The sequence below is a fragment of the Tamandua tetradactyla genome, chromosome 15 (assembly GCF_023851605.1).
Source record: "Tamandua tetradactyla isolate mTamTet1 chromosome 15, mTamTet1.pri, whole genome shotgun sequence".
NCBI lineage: Eukaryota > Metazoa > Chordata > Mammalia > Pilosa > Myrmecophagidae > Tamandua > Tamandua tetradactyla.
The window spans coordinates 25628384-25640701 of NC_135341.1; the positions used below are offsets into that span (position 1 = coordinate 25628384).

The 12318-nt window shown below is 33.8% G+C and overlaps 1 protein-coding gene across 33 annotated transcripts in view; it reads right to left on the minus strand.

Annotated features, from left to right (window-relative positions):
• LOC143656990 (uncharacterized) overlaps positions 1-12318 on the minus strand; it is a 402509-nt gene that overhangs the window by 188748 nt on the left and 201443 nt on the right. For 6 of the 33 annotated variants that reach the window (XR_013162685.1, XR_013162684.1, XM_077128840.1 and 3 more), the window contains exon 1: positions 2307-5854. The exons of the other annotated variants lie outside the window; for them this stretch is intronic. Coding sequence is in view for 4 of the 6 variants with exons in the window: in XM_077128840.1 (XP_076984955.1) it covers positions 2307-2343 (37 nt within the window). In the remaining 2 variants the exon portion in view is untranslated. Of the gene's footprint in view, positions 1-2306; positions 5855-12318 lie in introns of those variants that run through there. 33 annotated transcript variants of the gene reach the window in all.

Here is a 12318-nt window from a genome sequence, read left to right on the forward strand (position 1 = left end):
GCCTAGCTTTTAATATACCCTCATGTTGAAATGTATCCCTACACAAGATCTTTGGCCTTAGTTTGGTGGGGAATAACTGGCCAACCAAGGGTAAAAGGAAACCTTCAACGCAAAACCAAATAAATATAGAACTTTAGATGAATAAAGGAAACCAACATGCAAAATAACCTTATTAAGATAATCAAATACCCCAAACACAACAGAAATTCACAAAGCACATGAAGATCCAAGCAGAAATGGCCCAGCCAAATGACCAAGTCAAAATTCCAGAGAGGATACAGAATAGGGAACAACTACTCAAGGATATTCATAAGGAAATAAAGGAAGGACATCAAGAAGACACTTTGGGAGCATAAAGAAGAATTCAAAAGATTAAACAGAAAAATGGTATATCTCACAGAAGTGAAAAATACAGTAGACCAAATAATAAATATACTAGATACACATAATAGCAGATTTAAAGAAGCTGAGGGAAGAAATAAGTGAGCTAGAAGACAGAACAACTTAACTAGAGCGCACAAAAGTACAAATAGCAAGAAAGACAGAAAAAAATGGAATTCGATCTTAGGGAAGTGATAGAGAACATGAAGCACACAAATATAAGAATCACTGGTGTCCCAGAAGGAAAAGAGAAGACTAAAGGGCTGGGAAAGTTAGTTGAAGATATAATTGGGGAAAACTTCCCAGCCCTTATAAAGGACATAAATATGCAAATCAAAGAGGCCCAACAAACTCCAAATAGAATAAATCCAAGACACATACTAATCAAACTGTTGAATGATAAAGAGAAACAGAAAGCCCTAGAAGTAGCATGAGAGAAGCGATCTACTTCATATGAGAAAAAACACTTAAGACTGACTTCAGACTATTTAACAGGCACCATGGAAGCAAGAAGGCAGTGGTAAAATATATTCGAGATCTTGAATAAGAAAGGCTTTGAGCCAAGAATTCTTTATCCAGCCAAGCTATCCTTCAAAATTGAGGGAAAAATTAAAATCTTCAAAGACAAAGATTGAGAGAACTAGTCAACAAGAGACCTACCCTACTAGAAATACTAAAGGGAGTTCTTTCAGCTGAAAAAAGAAAAAAGGACAGGATAAGCAGGTCTGGAGAAGGGCACAGATTGAAGAATATCAGTAATGGTAATTTAAAAGATAAAAAGAGAGAAGGAAAGGAATATATGGATCTGACTAAAGGATAAGATGGTAGATTCAAGAACTGCTTTTACAGTAATTACTTTAAATGTTAATGGACTGAACTCATGAATTAAAAAAATACAGACTGGCATAATGGATTTAAAAATATAATCCATCTATCCGTTGCTACAAGAGACACATCTTAGACCTGAGAACATATTAGATTGAAAGTGAAAGTATAGAAAGGGGAAAAAGATGTGTAATAATATGAAGTATCAGGGGCTAAGAGAGATCAAATAGAGTCAAGAGGCTATTCTGGAGGCAACTCTTATGTACACTTCAGTTAGATAGTGCTAATTGCCATGATTTGCTAAACCCCAACCAACATCACTCCTGTTGACTCTTAAGAACACCTGGGGCTTGAATTGAGACTCTATAAAGGTTTCATGTACTAGATTTGCCTTCTTGAAACATAAAATTCCTGGAGGGTTTCTGGGTCAGATAACTCCTGAAACTCAGAGGGACCAGCCTTTCCAAGATTGTCAAATTAGTTTTATCCCTCTATCTTTTAGTGTGGACGCCCCTTCTCAACATGAAAAAGTCAAAATAGAATTGCCCAAAGATCCCTATAGATTGGGAGACGCATTGAAGGAGAAGGTGGAGGTATAATAGAGAAAATGGAATTTAACAAATGAGTATGGCTGCTGAATCACTATATTAATATTCCTTCTAGCTCCAATGTTTTGGAGCAGCTAGAAGGAAAAATCTGAAATGGTGGCATGGCAGCCCATGACAGATTCTGGGATCTGTTCTGTAGCTACTTGTTGAGGTGTGCTTTGAAAATTATTACTCTTCTCTTTCTGGCTTTGTATGTATGTTATATTTTGCAATGGAAAAAATGATAGTAAAAATGTCAACAAAAAAAAAGCAAAGAGGAGGGATGGCAAAAGGAGGAAGGAAAGTAGGAAAGAGGAATTAATACTGATTAAAAACAACTGTAGAAAAACAAAATCACTCCTGGAACTCACATTTCTTTTTAGAAAGGTGCTGGATATTTAAATCTGAGCTACTTAACAGTCAGAGCAAAGAAGAAACATGATCATAAACAGCAATCCCAGTATTCTGTATATAAATATATATATATATTTATCTGGCTAAAGAGAAGCATACCTAACTTGCTCCTGAGACACAAGCTACTCTCTCCCATAAATTCTCATAATAGCTATAAAACCACAACTTCAGCAATATACAGTGTGAGCTGGTAAATGCATCACAACTGCAAGGGAGTGGGGTTGGGAGACTAATGATACATATTTGAGGCATTATGATGTAAATACTCCAACCAAGACTACTTTCAAGGTACTAACATGACATCATTGAAGGTGGGGTTAGGAAGAGTTGTACAGTAGCTCAATGTTATATAGTATTACCACCATATAGACATAATACCCATAAATAATCTCAAGAACATAGATAATAACAAAATGCTTCCAAATAATTAAGAAGTGATGAGTTTTAAGTATTTATCACGTTCTTTTTAAATATAATTTATTTCATTATAATTTTGCATAATATAATTGTTATCTATGGCTGCACACACCACTGAACAGCTCAATAATACATGGTAAATTTCACACTGTTGTGCCTTTAACATTTCTTGGTCCAAGGCCAAACAGCAATTCGTGAGAATAATTTGAAGAACCAGTGTCATCAAAATATAAAATGGTACAAGATTTGGTGCAATGATTTTAATTCTAGTGTCCCTGACACTCTGGATGGCTGCAGGTGAGAAGCAGAGATGAGAGTGGAGTCAGAGTCAACACACCAAGAGTGGCATCTCACAGTAGAGCTGGAGACCACACACAGCGAGCAGCCTCTGCCACACAGATGCTTGCACCCGCAAATGCTTTCCTTTGCTCTTGACGGAGGGAAAAGATTGGAAGCCACTGATCTTGAGAGATGGATGGAGCAAAGATACTTAAGGCATTCTTAAGTGTTGAGTATGCTGAAGGCGCTGAACTTGGTAAGACCAGAGCAAAGGGAATTTGAGGGTGTGTCCTTTACCAGGAATCTGGACCATGAATAGTATTGGTTTCACTGTCAGGTGGGTAAAGGGGGAGGGTTGACATTTTCATATGAAAGCCAAGAAACCTCCCAGAACACTGGCCTGACCAGAAGACCACCTCACCTGTGCTCAGATTTTGGTAGAACTAATGGGTCTAATCATCGTAGCCCCTTGTAAGGACATTAGCTATAACCTAAATGTCTCTCTTGAATGAAGCATTAAAATGCTCAAATGAATCATACATTTGAGGAAATTCATCTCAGGATAATTTAATTTTGCTACTGCAGTTTCATTGATTTTATATGTTCCTTTACTTTTAAAAGACATTCAAAGCAATTAATCCTAGTGGATATTGACATTTGCTGTTCCTTAGTGTACTATCAACTTTAATTAGATTCTAGAAATGAAGCAACGATATATCTTATCAACAGGAAGACATTTTAGGATCAGACAAGACCAACTTTAAGAAAACATTGAAAGCTAGATTTATTTTTAAAAAGATAAATTAGTAGGATTTAACTTACATTTCCAGACTTATTCTTGACTTCACATTCACTGTAGGGATCCTTTAAATAGCACATTCTGCTTATGCTTCTGAAATATTAACCAAATTACAAAAACTCTACTTCCAGGATATATTTACAGTGTTAATCTAGGCACACTGTAATCAACAAAGCTTCACTCTTCTACATGTAAGTTGAGGAGGAAAGTTTCTTTGCTTCTCTGGGATGCAGTTTCCACATTCTCACTTGCTCACCCTACTGCTCGAAACTGTTAAATATATCCTATACGTGAAAATGTTTTTGTAAACTTTAAAGTCCTTTAAAATGTTTGTGTTATATAAGAAGGAAGGAAAGGCTCTAGCATTTACTTAGTACCTTCTTGATACCAGGCACTCAAATGCATTATTTAATTTTCTCTTCACCACGTTGTTACTAGTTTCATCATTACTAACTGAGGATACTGGGACTCAGAGAAAAAGACCTTGCTCCAGGTCATACTGCTTAATAGTAACCAGGTCAGAATATTAAGCCAGGTCAACTCCAAACACCACTGTCCATTCTACTGCATCAAACAGGTTCAAGTGCTTGTTCTATTACCCACCATATATAGTCTTGGGTAATTTAATGAGCTACTCTGAAATGTAGTTTTCTTGTCTCAAAACTGAGATAATAATATGTCTTTCCTCAGAGGATTGCTGTGAGGAACAAAAGAGTTGCTGCATATGAAAATCACTGTGGCCCAAGTACTCAGTACATGTGAACTGCTAGAAGTGGTTGAGTTCAAACAAAATCTAACACACTTCTTAGCACAAACAGGCATTTAAGTACTTAGAGTTGGAAAATAATGTCTCTTCAAAATAAGATATATATATATCAGGAGACTATTATTCCTGACATTATTTTAGTATTTCTACTGTGTGGACAAAGTAAAAAGCACTATATTCAATATTAGTGGTCATGACACCTGGATTTTAATCTCAACTCTGTGTCATTAACTAGTAATTTGACTTCAGGCAAAATCTCTATATACTTCAGTTTTCTTTACTATCAAAGAGAGTTTAAAATATGAGAAAATAACAGAAGTGAAAACAACATATAAATCTAAAGAGTGCTGAGTTTTCCCTTTATAAAAATTGCAGACTAGCTTATTTTAAATGAAACTTCCTGCCATAAACCACTGCAACAGCTGGAAAATTTTAAACAAAAAAAACATCAATTTTAAGGCATTGGAGAAATTTTGAGATGGTGAGGATTTGAGTGTTAAGATCATAGAGAGCAGAGAATCCCAGAGAGGTGACTCATTTGGTACCACTTTTCTTCTTGAGGCATTTGCAAATGCTCAAAGAGTATCTGAAAGATGAGAAAAACTGAGCACAAAGTGGTGTCTTTGAAAGGCTGAATTGTTGAACAGAGCTTCCTACAAGTTTTAAGGGGAAATGTGGGATTCAGATCCCACGAAGAAGGATGGGCCAGGTAAAGACCCCAGGCTTTGAGCTGGGAGCCCTTAATTTAGGAGTAAAGCTGAACTCTAAATAGAAAAGCCCTCACTGAAACTGAAGCCCAAGTTTGAATCTGCTCAATTCATATATACATAACTTGGTGTGCTCCTATACTACCTGCCTACTAGAAGCAAATGTGAATCCTCTCTGAAGTAAGGTATCAGCCAGAGAACTAGAAATGAATGTAAACTTCTCGAAGTAAGATATAAGCCAAAGACTAAAATCATTTCTATAATTTTATACTCAATGACCAACATACTTGGTCAGGCACAGGGTCAATGGTTTTATATGCAGAAACTCATTGAAATTAATAAAGCATGCCAAAATTCAACTAAAATCAAAATAGTAAAAAACAATAGATTTAGAACCATAGAGGACAGACATTAGAATTATCAAATAGAGATTTATAAGAAATTAAGTATTACGATCAAGAAAGTAAAGGATAAAGTTTAGTGGCTGAGAGATTTCAAACAGGGTCGAGAGGTTATCCTAGAGGTTATTCTTATGCATTATATACATATCCCTTTTTAGTTTATGGTGTCTTGGAGTGGCTAGAGGGAAGTACCTGAAACTGTTGAACTGTGTTCCAGTAGTCTTGATTCTTGAAGAAAATTGTATAGCAATATAGCTTTTACAATGTGACTGTGTGATTGTGAAAACCTTGTGTCTCATGCTCCTTTTATCCAGGGTATGGACAAATGAGTAAAATAATATGGATAAAAATAAACAAACAATAGGGGGGACAAAGGATAAAATAAATTGGGTAGATGGAAATACTAGTCATCAATGAGAGAGAGAGGCAAGGGGTATGGTATGTATGAGTTTTTTCTTTTTCCTTTTTTTTTTTTTTTCTGGAGTGATGCAAATGTTCTAAAAAAATGATCATGGTGATGATCATACAAAACTATGTGATGATATTGTAAGCCATTGATTGTACACCATGTATGGAATATATGTGTTGACGATTTATCAATAAAAATATTTAAAAAAAAGAAAGAAAGTAAAGGACCAAATGAGGATATTCAGCAAAAAACAGAATAACATTAAAAATGAAACTATGAAAGAAGGTAAGAAAGGAAAAAAAGAAAATGAGTGGGGCAAAGAAAAAACAAATAGTAAGTTGGTATATCTAAACCCAAATATATCAGTAATTTTATCAATTGTAAATAGTATGTGTTTCAAATAAAGACAAAGATCTTCAGATTGATTTAAACACCTCAATTCTATACTGCTTATAAGCATATAAATATATTTTATACATTTTAAATATAAAGACCCAGAAATGTTGGAAGTAAAAAGAGAGAAAAAGAATATCATACAAACAATGCAAGCACTAATCAAAAGAAATTGATTTAGCTTTACTGATGTCAGACAAAATCAAATTTAGGGCAAATAGCAGTCCTACAAATGGAAAGGAAACCACATAATGATAAAGAGAACAATCTAACATGAGGATACAGCAACTCTAAATTTATATGTAGCTATCATTCCTTCAAATTTGCAAATGTAATAAAAATGGACAGAACTAAAAGGAAAAGTAGACATATCCACATTATATTGTAGATTAAAATGTCTTTCTTCATGACTGAAAGAGCAAGGAGACAAAAAATCAGAAAAAACAACTAATTTGAACTATGTAATTTACAGAATCGATCTAATTGATTTTTATTTTAAAAACTACACCAACAACTGCAAATACACATTCTTTCCATGTACACATGAAATACCTACCAAAATTTATCATGTTCTAGTACATAAAGCAAGTCTCAAAAAATTTCAAAGAATTAAAATATTAAAAGCATATTCTCTGTCCACAATGAAATTAAGCTAGAAATCAATACGAGAACTACAAAATAACTTTTTAAAAATCCACAAATATTTGGAAGTTTATCAATACTTCTAGACAATCTATCTTTCTAATTTGCTTTTTAACAGCTTTATTGAGATAGAATTCACACATAATAAACTGTATATATTAAAAATGTTTATTTCAATATGTATACATCTGTGAAAATATCACCATTATCAAGATAATGAATATATCCATCACCTTCAAAATTGTCTTCATACCTCTTTGTTGTCCCCCTGCTTCTCTCTGCCCCCCATTCCCTGCATTCCACAAAAACACATTGATCTACTTTCTAGGTATATATTTTAGTTTATATCTTCTAGAATTTTATAGAAATTAATATTGTAGCTTTCTGTACATCATCTTTGAAGCATTTCTTAAAATATTTGTCCATCTTTAAATTGGATTGTTTTCTTATTAGTGAATTTTAAAGATTCTTTATGTAGTCTGTCCTTTAGCAGATGTGGGATTTTCATATATATTTGAACAATCTGTGGCTTGTCTTTTTTCATTTTCTTAACAGTGTCTTTTCATTATATAAATAGTATCTTTTGAAGTGTAGAAGTTCTTAATATTGATGAAGTCTAATTATAAATCTATTCTAATCTCTGGGGGATGAAATTACAGTTATTTTCCACTTAATTTGCCTTTGTAAAATTTAAAATTTTCTACATGAAATGTATTACTTTGAAATAAAAACATTGAATAAGTGGCTTTCCCTATGAAAGTGAAAAGTGTCATTCTTGGATTAGATTTTTCAAAATTTAATTGTTTAGTTTATGAGCTGGCATTTCACAGCTTTCATTCAGTGGATATGTATCACACACACAAGTATACACATATATAAGTATGATGTATGATGTTATGACAATTTTGATAGTAAATCAACATTTTCCAATTTTAGTTTAAAATTTCAATGCAACTTTGCAAGTAAGTTCTCAATATCTACAAGTCCATAAAAGTGCATCTTGAGTACATTAGCAGGGGCAAAAAACCACAAAATCCAAACAAATTCATTTTGATCTATTGCATGAACACCAAGTAGGAAAGTCTATTTCAGTTATGTTATTCATTTTATACTCTGTTTTGGTCCATTTGGTTTGTTGGTTGGATGGTTGTTATTTTATGACTGCCTGAATGACTGGAAAATGGAAGAAAAGGATAGCCAACTTAGTGAGTTTGGTTGAGTTTAACAGTCAATTCAGATCACTGCTGTGATGAGTCAATTTACTTTGTAGAAATTAACCATTAATTTCTATTAATTACTTATCACTTATACACAATTTATATTATATTAAATAATAAATTATGTATTTATCATTTATAAATAACATATTAAATAATACATTATCTGATTATTTCTTAATAAAAATAATAATTAAATATTATTAAATAATAAACTATTAACTTAAATAATTTAAATATAATTTAATTTCATTAGAGGAATCAAAAATCAGATCAGCTCTGCCACATGCAATTTGGATGTAACTCTTAGATACAGCCTTTGGCAAGAAGAGCTCAGTTACTCAGCTTCTCCAGAGTCTTGCTTTCTTAGACTTTTTTTCAATTATTCCTACTTGGTAATCTTTCTGCCACAAAGAACAGACCAACACTGGGAGAAAAGAATTACACTTTCTTAGTTTCAATTACAAGAGCTCAAGGAGAGTTCAAGAATCGGCCTTTAACATCACAATTGATTCTTTTTCTCTCTCTATGGGGAATGGCTACCATTGTCAAATCATTAGGATGGATAGTTTCTACCCACTTACTATCTGCCAGAAGCCAAAACCCATATTCAGCATCTTAGCCAAAAAAGCCCAAATAGACTTTCCCAAAATGTCTCTATATGTCCTTGGGCCACATAACTACTGGATTTCATGCCAGGGAAATGTTTGAGCAAAGAGTTCAGAACCATTTTGTATTACTAGAAGCATAGAGTCTGGCTCTATTGATTCAGAAGTGTGAGATTAATATCTTCTGAAGAGACTCTCACACTTTAGAATGAGGTTAGTGTCAGAACATTTATTCAAGATTTTGGTCACTGTAGCTTGTTGCTAGCTATCTCCTGGATGTGTTTATAATGAGGATTTCTGAATAGAACAAATAGTTATATTTATCACTAGAGTAACTAACTCCTAGTCAATCACGTTCTGAAATTTATCATTTCCAGTGTGTAGGTCTTGCGGTACACATGCTTCTGTAAAAATAGGACTTATCAATGAATAATTCTATGCCATAGATCACTGGGCTTCTTTCTGCATCACCACCCATTGGATAAGCCCATTTACAACTGCTTATTTTGCAAATTATCATTTTTGTAAATCCAATTGATTGCTATATTTAATTTTAAACCAAGCAAACTTTTTAAGATTTGGTGAATTGTATTCAAATAATCAAATAACATTTAAGAACAACCAGTCTCAATTTTATTTAGAAAACTGAGGGGAAACTCCAGAAGACTGACCTTACGAACTAAAGCCTACCCAGTTTTTATGCCTCTGAACCAGGTTTCAGGATGAGCAGCGTAATTATCCCACTGTGTCAGAGACTAGCAAAAAGTGTCTTCCAAAATGCTCCCAGTAAAAGGGATTTGGGGCGCACTGCAAACAAGTCCCATCACCATGGAAATTTACATTGCAAATTAACATCTTAAGGACTCAGTGAACTCAGCAATTAAGAAAATTTTAGAAGTTTGGGGATTTGTTTGTTTGTTTTTTAAATATTTTTATTGAGAAATACCCACACACATACAGTCCAACCATATTATACAATCAATGGCTTGCAGTACCATCACATAGTTGTGTATTCTTCACCATGATCATTTTTAGAACATTCACATCACTCCAGAAAAAGAAATAAGAAGAAAAAAGAACTCATACATCCTTTACTCCTTACCCCTCCCTCTCATTGACCCACAGTATTTAAATCTACCCAATTTTTACCCTTTATCTCCCCCTATTATTTATTTATTTATTATCCTTATTTTTTTACTCATCTGTCCATACCCTGGATAAAAGGAACATCAGACACAAGGTTTTCATAATCATACAGTCACATTGTAAAAGCTATATAGTTACACTGTCATCTTCAAGAATCAAGGCTATTGCAACACAGTTCAACAGTTTCAGGCACTTCCTTCCAGCCACATCAATATACCATAAACTAAAAAGGATATCTATATAATGTATAAAAATAACCTCCAGGATAACCTCTCAATTCTGTTTGAAATCTCTCAGCCACTGAGATTTTATTTTGTCTCATTTCTCTCTTCCCACTTTTGGCCAAGGGGCGGGTTATTGACATGATGCTGGGACCCAGATCATCACCAGAAGTCAGACCCCATGTTGCCAGAGAGATTTATACCCCTGGGAGTCATGTCCCCATATGGTGGAGGGCAGTAAATTCATCTGCCAAGTTGGCTTAGAGAGGCCACATCTGAGCAACAAAAGAGGTTTTCTGGGAGTGACTCTTAGGCATAATTATCGGTAGGCTTAGTTTCTCCTTTATAAAGGAATAAACTTCATAGGGGCAAGCCCCAAAATTGAGGGCTTAGCCTAGTGAATTGGTTGTCCCCACTGCTTGCATGAATATCAGGAAGTCCCCAGATGGGGAAATTGAATATTTCTTCCTTTCTTGCCATTCCCCCAAGGGGACTTTGCAAATACATTTATTCTCTGCCCAAATTACTCCGAGATATATCAGGGCATCATACTAACCTGTAGAAACCAAAAAAGCTCTCATGCCCTATTCAAGATTCCATGTAATTATGATGTTCAAGTAAACTGACCATACAAGTTAAATTAGATAATGTGCTATGCAAAATGTAAATTTTGCACCAAATAAGCATCTTTCCCTTTAGTCTCATACAGAGGTTGAAGTAAAACTTTGTTTAACCCAGTGTCCTTACCTACAAAAAATCCATATTTGAAAAAATCTCACAGATGCAAAAAAGGAAGTATCTAGAAGAGGGTTGTCCAATAGATATATGATGTAAACCATATATACGTTATTTGAAAAATTTTTATAGACATAAATATAAATAAAAAGAAACAGTTAAATTAATTTTATTAATAGATTTCATTTAACTCAATATATCCAAAATATTATTTGAATGTGTAATCAGTAAAAAATTATTTAAAGAGATACTTCATGCTCGTATAATGACTCTTCAAAATCCAGCGTGTATTTTACATTATAGCACATCTCAATTCAGATCAGCCACATTTCAAGTGCTCAGTAGTCACATGTGGCCAGCACCTACCTTACTGGATAACGCACATCTAGACAGTTAACAATCAGATGAATTTAAATGTTTAAAATGTTCCATTTAAGAAAAGTGACTAAAATGACTGCTAATCAACAAATGATGTGCAGGATAATTACATATTAACAAGAATAATTATTTAGACAAGGGTACTAAGTTGAGCTGTAACTCTTGTTTACAAATGAAACCAGAATTAACCAGAAATGTCCAGTGGCTTTTTGAAGATAGGAATTTTTGCATATTTTGCCAATTGCTATATCCACAGCACTTAGAACAATGTCAGGCATACAGTAGATGCTCAATAAACATTTTTTAAAGGAATGCCTTTCTCACTTAAGAAAAAGTCATGCTTCACACCAAATGGCCAGTTGCTTTAGACTTACAGTATTCAATTGGACAAACTATGTCCTATTCAAATATTGACTATGTGTTATTTTCTAAAAGTTGTTCAGTTAAATAATTGAATAAGCCCTCAGAAGAGGAGCTTATAGCCTGGGTAAGCAAACTTTTTCTATAATGGGTCAGGTAATAAAAATTTTATACTTCGTCTTTGTTGGAACTACTTAACTCTGCATTGGAACACAAAAGCAGCCATGGTTTAACATGGAAACAATGGGTGTGGCTGTGTTCCAATAAAACTTTATTTACCGAAACAGGTGACTGGCTGGATTTGGCCACAGACCATAGTTTGCCAAACCCTAGCATGCAGTATAGTAAAAAACTTGGATACTTTAAAAATCAGTTTTAACCCCTTTTATAATAATGACAGAAAAGGGAAAATAGGGAAGGAGTAAACTTAGAAAAGATAAAGTCAGAATCTAAATGAAGAAAACTTTAAAATTCTATTGTAGAATGCATGCAATCAAGATCACAAACAAAATTGCTAACTTCCTGAAGCCTTAAATAACTCTGAAAAATGAATAAAGAATACTAGCAATTCAACAGAAAATGGCAAAGTATATAAACAGGTCAAGAAAATACAAATGGCTCTTAAACACAGAA